The sequence below is a fragment of the Austrofundulus limnaeus genome, unplaced genomic scaffold, assembly GCF_001266775.1.
Source record: "Austrofundulus limnaeus strain Quisiro unplaced genomic scaffold, Austrofundulus_limnaeus-1.0 Scaffold351, whole genome shotgun sequence".
NCBI classification, from domain to species: Eukaryota; Metazoa; Chordata; class Actinopteri; order Cyprinodontiformes; family Rivulidae; genus Austrofundulus; species Austrofundulus limnaeus.
Window position 1 is genome coordinate 162,267 of NW_013952753.1, and position 10,477 is coordinate 172,743.

Genomic DNA, 10,477 nt, shown 5'->3' on the forward strand with positions numbered 1-10,477 from the left:
GTATGTTTATATTTCAAACAGTTCATTCAGATGATACATTGATAAGATATTCCTTATATTTTGACAAAATGCAATTTTAATAACATTTTAGTCAAAACACTATATTTGCCTTTTTCTCCATACCACTTTTAGACTTAATCCTCGTTTCGATGTGATGGGTCACATATAAGTAATTCTGTGAAAGACAAACTCCAAATACAGCTGAAAACATTGATATAAAAGCTTTTGATATCTATGTTGAAACTGTCTCGCTGTCGTTTTTCTGAAACTTCTGATTTCAAAATAAAATCCATGTGTTTTGTGTGTGTACATATATGCTTCATGCTACATGTTTTCATCTACTTCCCAAACAGAGCGATACATTCTGACAGCATTTGTGTAGAAATACATCTGTATATTTATTAATATAGCTGCAATTGCGACATTATTCCATCAAATTATCCCGCCGAATAGTGTCTTATTTTGAAAATACAGATGTTGTGCTCGTTTCTCTTCCTGTTGGTGTGACGTAATCTTTAAAAATTGACTCCGGCGTCCGGCAAATTTTGACGGATCGCCGTCTGCTCACTGCCGCCCTGCGCAGCCAGTGTAAACACTCTCATTGATTATAATGAGTGTGTATTTGCTGCGGAGGTCGGAACGCATGTAGTGTAAATTAAACCTGAGCCAAACAGAACACAAAGATATCTTTGCAGCACCAGGAGAGACTAAATTTCAGCTTTTCTGGCTACTTGAGACTCCAAGTCCACAACAAAATGTACGGTCTAAGAAAGTGGATTTTGCATGACATGTCCTTTTTAAYGTAGCCATCTTTCACACCAGAACTGTCATTTTTGAGAAGCAGATGTTKTAAAAGCCTGGAAAAACAACGACGACAATAAGAATAATAAAAAAAACTCCCTGGATGACTTTGAGCCTTTTCCCCACTGAGCTCTGACTGATGTCACAGCTGATAAAATACTGACTGCTTTTAAGCATTTGACAGAACATTACTTCAAATCTTTTTTCTTTTTTTTTTTTAACCAGACTTTCCCTTTAAATTTTAAACAAAATAAAAACTTCAACTGAAGGAAAATTCTCAGCATCTGCCTTGTTCTGCATAGCTTTTCAGCATTTTTAAAAAAAACACTTTTTGGTTGAACAATAACCAAACTCCCTCTGTTCTACAAACCAATCAGCTTACTTCCTGTCTTTAACAGGTTGGTGAAAATAAACAAACCCTGAAAGCAAAATAATATTCTGTCTCTGACACCTCGTCTCCAACGATGTGACCACTAAAAATCAAATTTAGCTTTTTTTTTAAACAACCAAATGTTTTTGTAAGAGTTAAAACAATGAAGGTTTAAAAAGACATCGTCTGCTTTGAAGGGAAATCTTTAGCACCCTGAGACTTAAAGTTCATCCAAATATTAAGAAAAGATTCAGCCTGACTGACCACCAGTAACAGCTTTGGTTTAAACACATCAGTATTTTTACATTTCAGCCACAATTCCAACATGAAGCAGCTGAAATCATTACATCATAGATATTGTTGCCAAAAAGGGAGAYGTTCTCAAATTGAAACATGTATTTAGGGAGATTAAAAAGATCAAATGAGATGAAGAGGATGATGATGTGCMCTTTGTTCTAACAACACAATCACARAGTTTAAAATCACTATCAGATCAGGCTGAAATGACAAAAGTGAYACAATAATCCCAATAAAAAAGTCATATTTAAGTTTCAAACCAAACTTTTTTGTAGCTTAATTAAATTTCACGTCTCATCTTTTTATTTAAGCTTGATTTTTTTAAGCCAAAAAATGTGGAAGAGGACACTAAACTAGACCCTAATCTTATTACTTGTTTGGGAATGTCTGGGTCAGATTGTTGAAATGATCAATTTAAATTCAAACAGATTATTTCTGAGTCATTTTAGCTACATTACAAATGTAATGGACCAATTCTTTCCAAACAAAAACAAACAAAAAAAAAACACTTGTGCTTTCTCATCCAACATCAGCTTTCTTAAGGTAGGAAAATGATTAGAAGATGAATTGCATAATATGTGCAGAATAAAGCATCTAATGTAGATCACGCTGAGTTTTTTCTCTCTTTTTTTAAGCCTCGTAAAACGGCATCGTGGACAAATACTGTGAGTAATGTGTTTGAAAAGAAAAGCACACAGAAAACATGTAAAGCCGTGTGAGTTACCAGAGAATCACCACTGCTCCAAACTCAGGCTGAGCCAACATGTGTGTATCCTTAACGTGTGCATGTGTGTTGGTGTGTATGCTGGTGTGTGTGTGTGTGTGTGCATTCTACAAAACGGAGCAGTCCTAACAAGTTAAAAACAGGATAATAAAAAACACTCAGGAAATTCTCTGATCCCACCGTGTGACACAATTCCACAAATAAGATCATAATTCATCTATATCCTAGTTTTACATCAGTAAAAGTTGTGGAAATGAAAAAAAAAACCTCTCAGTCAAACTTTAAAGCCCCACTCCAAAGCTCATCAAATAACATTCCTCTTGGTTTCCAGAATTTGAAATATTGTTTTTTAAATTCAAACTTCACTTCTTAAAAGACTGYTGCGACATGAAACCAGGTGTCTGACAGAAGCAAAAGAAACATTTTTGAACTTTTTTTTTTTCACTCCAACGTGTCTCAGAGAACATGAATAAAAGAATAATATCTGTATATTCGATCATTTCTGAGGTTGTGAGAAAATAAAGCTGCTTCTCTGATCCCTGCGGTGAAATTATGGCTTTAATCTAAGCTGTTTCATAAACGCCCAGAATTTCAGAGGGTGGAATTACGTTTCCTCGTGAGGAAGGTTGGGACTGTTAAAAGAAAGTTTTTCAGAAATTTGAAAACATTTGACTGAAATCAGAAATCTAGAACATTGTTTGGTTCACTAAAGTGTTTTAGTTGGTTAACCTTGGGAAAGTGTTGCTCGTTCGCTTTTACGTTTGCAAAAACACACTCTGACTTTATGCAAAGTGTTCCAACAGGACACAAAACTGTTACCATTTCAGATGCACAATGTCTTAAAGCCACYATCTGCTGTTGGTCCATTTTCTTTTAAGAGACTGATTAAAACAGAACAGAATTTAAAATTTCTTCTGTCTTGAAATCATTTTTTTAAGCAAACAGCCAACGTCTAGACATAATTTCACTATATAATAATAATTATAATAATAACAATAATAATAACTAGATACAGGATGGTGAAATTCGTGGTGATCGGACTTTAAATCATTAAAACAAAACCAAAAGTAGCCTTTGCTAATTTTGCGCTGTAGAAAAAAAATTAGGCAGAAATAGGCGTGGCCTATACCATTTGACTCATTGGTGTCCAGGGATTATGATGCTATAAGCCAAAATATTTTGTGACTTATGGTTTAGAAGGCAGAGGACCAATGCAAAGACCTTGATTATGGCGCCCCCTATAGGTTTACATGTCTGATTATTTTTCTCCTCCGTACTCGTAACCCTATTTAACTACCTTGTTAAAATCTTTGTTGTAGYCCCTGCAGTTTAGGCTGCAGTTTGAGTTTTACCAACGGAAGAAAAATAATAATAATAATAAACGGAACAGTTTAAATAGGGTTCCATGTTCCGCTGGAGACATGGAAACGCTGCTGCTTTGCAGCTGCRTCACCCTGGTCCGCGGGCTTGGACCCCTAATAATATTAGAGTAAACGGCATTATTAAGTTTGCTAAACAGAATATAAAGTAGGTTAAAGTGGGTACAAAGTGACCTATGGCCGAAAGCTTTTAGTTCCTACAATAGTTTGGTTTTGTAGTTTAACCAAAGGTTTTATCAGCAAAATAGACCAAGGGCCACAAGAAACAACTACAAACATTTTGTTATTTTTAAAAAATAATAATAATTAAACAATTTGTTTTATTGAACAATTAATTTTATTGGCCAATAAAACCATTAGTTAGTTCTGTTTTTCCTATAGTAAATATACAGTAAATACTATTTTTACAAGTTAGAACATTAATAATGCCTCTTTTCTTCRTATTTATTAGTAAACTTGTTTGACTAAAAGTTGGTGCTTTTTGGAATGGGGCTTTAAAGAGAACAGCTGAATTATGACGTCCTGCGTGTTCTTCCCTCTAGATAATCTCTAATGACATAATTAAACATCTTTATACATACAAATAAAAAACAACAAAGGCTACCGTTTTAAAAGCAGGTAGTTTCAAAGAGAATTTACAAGGCAAAACAAAAGTTAGACCAACTAACTAAGCTTATATTTCTAGTCAGCATGCATGCACATCGCAAAGGATGTTCAAACACAAACAAGTTACTATTTTATGATTGTTAAATCGTGGACATTGCGTATCCACGTCTTCAAATTATTTAGCTTATTCAAAGCAAAACTAAAAAGTGTGAACACGCTTCGACTAAACCTCAGCTTCCAATTTTTCACCGATTTTATTTCAAACTTAATTCAAAGAACATTTTTTTCCTGCAGCGTGGATTTAAGTGCTCCAGTCTTTGACTTTTCAGGGGCTTTAAAACAAACAAACAAAAACAAACACCCTCGTAGAAGTGCTAAAAGGCTCTGAGTGCTTAAAGCAAAATGCCTAAATTTTGCCCAACCCACCCCCATTTAAAAAAACCCACTTTTTGTAGCTTGTAACTTTTAAGTTGCTCTTTGACTGTGTTTGAACATCAAATGGTAACAAAGTTAAAAAGAGTTGTGAGAGTGTACAAAATCTTTAAATACTGAGAAGAAACTAAAGTTCCTCAACGTTTCTTGAAACAAACACAGGAAGATTTTCACATTAAGGAAGAGTGAAAAGCAAAAGAGCTGCTTTTAAAACATTTCTAGAATGTTTGCTTTTTGATGCATGCAAGGGGCTCAAACTGTGTAAATGTCAGGGTCTTCATGTGCTCTATGTGTGTGAATGTGTGTGTTTGTTTCTGCACGTGTATCACGCTGATTTCCTGAGTAGAAGAACACYCATCATGATGGAAAGAACTCATTAGGCAGGTCAGGAAACAGCAAAGCAAAAATTCCCTTAAAAGTTGCTTGATATGACCCCAATGTAAAAGAAATGTCTAAACCTCTACCTGGACACAAATCACCATTACAGTCATCATGCTCCGTACTATATACACACCTGCCATAAAAGCACTTGAATATCACAACATCAAAATACAATGGTATTGCTAATGAGTGGGAAATAAAAAATAACCATYGAATCACCTGCAAAACCCCTTTTTTTCTCCATTCAGTTCAGTGCTGTGGAAGGCATAGGAGGAATGTTTTCAGTTACAGCATGTACAAAGTTATCCTGTACACAAATACAAATGTGACACACTTGCAGACATTTTTTTTTTTTTTTTGCATATGAACATGATACAGTCTCACTGCATCGTAACATTTTTTTCCACGTACAGAAGCTGTTTTCTCTTTTTTTAAATTCGGTTGAACATTCAGAGAATATTTTTTTTCCTGAGTTTGAATTGCTGTGACGAAAGGGGCCACTGAGATTTATTCACAGAAGAAACAGAAAAAGAGAAACAATGGGACAGAAAGAGGTAGAGGAAGCTAAGAACCCGTCTACAAGACTCCAGATAGTTCTTTTAAAGAATACTTTTTTATTTCTTTGTTTCATCCGTGTGGTTTTAATAAAAATGATGTGATGCCTGTAACGCTCCACTAGGTGGTGATAATGTCCACATTAAAAAAACATCAAAGTACAGAGAAGGAACATCCTGTTTTACAATTTAATCTATACATCTGACCTGAACTTTGAAGTTGAAACTTGGACAGGACCAGCTTCCCTGTTGGCTGGTTTTAGTACAAATTATACGGAACGCCAACTCCACGTAAACAAAGTATTGCTTTTGGTAAGTTAAAAATATACCTCTTATTTTGCTGTTCAAATATTCATTTTCTAATATATTTAGCTGTAATTAGATTGTTACTAGTAAATAAAGGTCTCAACATGGTGAATATGCACGTGAGACTACTTGAAGCTTCTCGTTGAGAGTGCCCAGACTCTGGTTCCAAAAAACAACACAGCAGCACCTGTAAAAACAGGACCACGTGGCTAAAAATTTCACCCGCTTCGGGTGTTATCATCCATTAAATGGGCGTTATTAGTCGTCAGCAGGCCCATGGAATGGCTTCAGAATGGATCTTATCATCCATTAAATGGACGTTATTAGTCGTTAGCAGGCCCATAGAATGGCTTCAGAATGTCCAGATTGTGGCTCCTAGTGGGTTCTCTGTCCCATAGAATGGACTGATAACGTCAGAATCCGCTGAAAACCACTAAGGTTAATATGAGGCACAAAGCCAGTAAGGTTAATTTTAGAGAAAATKGTCATGGCCTTCGATAAAGTAGACCATTGTTGTGGGCCCAATGTAGGGCAATGGGTAGAGCACCAGACCAGAGAGCAGGAGAGCTAGGATCAAGAACAGGCAAGGGCAGAGAGAAAACAGMAACCCCCACCCCAGACAAAATAATAAGTTTTGGTAATTTACACATTCAGTATCATTGATATATTAACCCACTAGGAGGCAATGTCGGGACAGTCTCAACGTTCAATATCATTCATATATTAACCCACTAGGGGGCAATGTCGGGACAAACTGAAGCCATTCAATGGGACTGATAACCGCTAATAATGTCCATTTAATGGACTGGTAACATCAGAATCTGCTGAAAATTTCCACTGCAGAGGAAGAGATGCRGTATTTCTACGAGTGGCTTTGGCTAAAGAGTCTCCCAAATCTCAATATTTTCGTTAATATTGTTTCGAGTTTCCTCTTAGCTATTCCCTGTTCAGTACACAATCAGAGTTTGACGGTAAAAAAAAAAGCTAAAATTGAGCAAGACAGATGTAGAAAAATGGTTAAAATGGATYCATTGTTATTTGGGCTTTTAAAGCACAAAGTGAGTGAAACAGGCTGTTTCCGAGAAGCTCCAGACTTCTCCATTGCAAASATTTACCAAAAAATATTTCAGTTTTTTTTTCTTAAATCTGTGTTTAGACAAGAGGTGGAAACACAGCAAAATATCTCAATTTGTAAAACTATTTGGAGTCAAGTAGATGAGGCTTAGGAGACTGTTTTCACACAGAGACATCAGAGAAACTCTGTAGGATGAGAGCAGAACTGGGGCTGGTGTTAACACATGTATTCCCAGCAGGAGATACTGTTTGTTCTCACAATAAAAAATACTCCAGAGTGCTGAACATACAGAGGAAGAACTTTTTGGAAAAAATATGCTACATAATTTTTATGATGAGTTTAAACAATTCATCCATGTAGATTCATTGTCAGCACAGAACTAAATATATAGCAGAAATGAATGAGTGAGAGTGGCAGATAACTAGGTAGTCTGTTTGAGAAGTTCAGCGTTAGGCCACTGGACTGCGACTGTTGGAAACWAGTTTGTGAACACCCTTCGTGAAAGATTCACCAAAATGTTTCAAAGGGGGTCTAAATTTCCTGATGGGGTTGCAGAGGCTCACAGTCCTGTAGCTTAAATTTTGAAAAGTTGTGTTGAAAATTGTGATGATATCGTCTAACCTGTCTCAGTCAGGAACCACCTATAGGTCACTGAACAAGTTTCTGCCGTTATTTTGTGGGCGAGAAGCTGAACCAGTGTTCTAGAGCAGTGATTCCCAAACATTTTAGCTTTTGACCCACAAAATAACAGCAGGAGACACCTGTGTCCTTAACTAAAAACACTGGTATCAGGTCAAATAAACAAAGGCATAGTAACAATATTCATTATGCTACTTTTATCCATTTTAAGCACAAAAACCTTGTTCTTTTTGTAACAACAGGGCAAAAACATTGTTATTAGTAGTCATTTTTAAATGTAATTAATTCAGAAATCTTTTCAAGATGTTGACGTTTCAGGACCCCACTGTGGGTTCCTACTTCAACATTGGGAACCACTGTTCTAGAAAACTGGAGCTGTTTTCTAACTTCTCAGGAGTTCTTCTTATGACAGAATACATCTGAGCCTACAGTCCCAAATACTGACGAGTAAAATTTGAGTAAACCTGAAAGAAGAAATTGCACCCGCTTCGGATGTTATCATCCATTAAATGGATGTTATTAGTYGTTRGCAGGCCCATAGAATGGCTTCAGAATGTCCAGACTATGACTCCTAGTGGGTTCTCTGTCCCATTGAATGGACTGATAACGTCAGAACCGGCTGGCTTGTATGAGGCATAAAGCCACTAAGGTTAATATGAGGCATAAAACCAGTAAGGTTAATTTTAGAGAAAATGGTCATGGCCTTCGATAAAGTAGACCATTATTGCAGGTCCAATGTAGGGCAATGGGTAGAGTACCGGATTAGAGAGCAGGAGAGCTAGGATCGAGATCAGGCATAAATAGCAAGAAAATCACACCCACCCCACCCTGGACAAAATATTTATTAAAATATGTTTTGGTTATTTACACATTCAATGTCATTAATTTATTAACCCACTAGGGGGCACTGTCTGGACAGTCTGAAGCCATTCTATGGGACTGATAACCGCTAATAACATCCATTTAATGGACTGATAACATCAGAATCTGCTGAGAAATTGTGTGAAAGCTGTGTTATACAGTAAATGACTCTGAGGAAATTTGCTACAAGAAGCAAAATGGAGGGTAAATGTATCAAAACAAGAGCTGAAAGTAATGAGTTTTTTTTTTGCAGAGGTGTGTTTGATGTGGGTGGAGATGCACAGCAAAAGAGCTTTTAAAGCTGTGCACACCAAAAGGAATAACCGGAAGTGYAAAATGCAGCTAAAAAGCTACAATAGTTTTACCTATTTCCTGGCCAACCAGTTTCCAACAGTCGCACCCTGTAACGCTGCAGACACTTGTTTTCTCACATGCACTCCTTCYAGAGCACAGTGAGAAGATGTCAGGGCTGCAGAAGATATGTGAAAACAACTGGAGATACAGAGTGGGGGGAAAAAAGAGAAGAGAGAAACTAAGACAGRGACAGAGACGTAGTTTGCACAAAAATGAAAAGAGAGTTGCTGTTTAGGTCCAATGAGGTTTCACTTTGATTTGTGACACATGAATGACAGAGTCTCCACTGTAGAGGTTACTGCTGGGGTGAGTATAGCACCATTGGAAAGGTTTGGTGAGAGGTTCCCACTCTGTCATGTTAAAAGGAGAACGCCTGTAGAACAGTATTGCTGCTATTAAGACAACATTAGTGTCGACCATTCAAACAAAAACAAAACTAAAAGAGTAAAAAAAAAGCACAAAAGACATCAAAACAAAGCTTGTTTCTGAGTGAACACTGGCAGAGGCTGAACATCTCACAACCCAGAGGAAGGGTTTGTCAGAAGTGTCAAATTAAATAATACAAAAACATTCAACACAAACAGAAATCAAACCATCTCTACTTGGTACAGTCCTTCCTTGGCTGCTCGTCAGTTGTACATTTGTCTGTCATTTCCTGGCAAAAATCCACTGTTACTGTCTGGTTGGAGATTTCCACAGACAACTCTGATGCTGAGTACAAGCTGGTGTCCTGAGCATCTGGAACTCCATCAGCCCCATTAGGCTGGTTCTCTGACGAGCTGGGGGACCCATGGAAGATGGGTTCTGGAGTGGCTGAGCCAGAGTGGGTGGTGAGGTCAATGCTGCTGGTGGCAGGGATGCTGAGGGAGGGTCTYGACTCATTGGCAGTGGAATTGGAGGGCCGCAGCACGGGGCAGTAATGGTGGAGGGACTGTACCTGTTCTGGGCTCAGATGGACATCCCGGCACACCTCTTGAGACAAGCAGGAGAAGTTCTCCCACAACTCGCCCATACAGGCCTTCAGTTGGTTCCTCTCAGTCAGCAACTTCTCTTTCTCACAGACCTGCAAACACACAAAGTTTGGTTTTGACTTCCATTCATTGCTGAAGTCTAATGGGCTCGACACACGACAACATCGCTCCCTCTCCATTCGAAGCACTTGTACGATGAGGCAACACCTCCTCCAGCCAAACAACCAACAAAATTTGTTCATGTCAAATTTCAAGCTTGTATACATAGCAGTGCACACTCGGGTTTGTGATGCAACACAAGAAAGTGGAAAACTGTTCAACTCATTTAAGTCAACCCATATATTATTATGTTTATTTTGACCCACACGCGATATAACAGGGAGAGGTGGCAAACTTATTTATAGCGGCAGAGCAGGTTGTGAGACGCTTATTTAATTTTATTAATTACCGTATTTATTCAAGTATAATACGTAAAATTAAATCCATAATATCATCCATAAATTTGGGGGGTAGTACTATACTTGGAAAAATATTTTTACTTGTGTATTTTAACTGAAATATCAGCTTCATTCACATAATGCCTGAGTCCGGAAATGAGACCACAACGTAAAAAGCAGTTGAAACAAGCTGACCTGTGACACTTCTCCGTGCTTCAGAGTGAGATAAAAACAGATCCAGGCAGGCGACATGTTGTGGAAAAAAAAGGGGGGGCAGTAGTCCTGCACCT

At 37.5% G+C, this 10,477-nt stretch overlaps 1 protein-coding gene across 1 annotated transcript in view; it reads right to left on the reverse strand.

The window, feature by feature from the left end:
• Positions 1–9,009: 9,009 nt before the first annotated feature.
• Positions 9,010–10,477, reverse strand: part of bach2b (BTB and CNC homology 1, basic leucine zipper transcription factor 2b) — an 88,868-nt gene continuing 87,400 nt past the window's right edge. Inside the window, exon 5 of the mRNA XM_014022967.1 lies at positions 9,010–9,842. Within this exon, the coding sequence (XP_013878421.1) occupies positions 9,378–9,842 (465 nt within the window). The 3' untranslated portion in view covers positions 9,010–9,377. The remainder of the gene's footprint in view (positions 9,843–10,477) is intronic.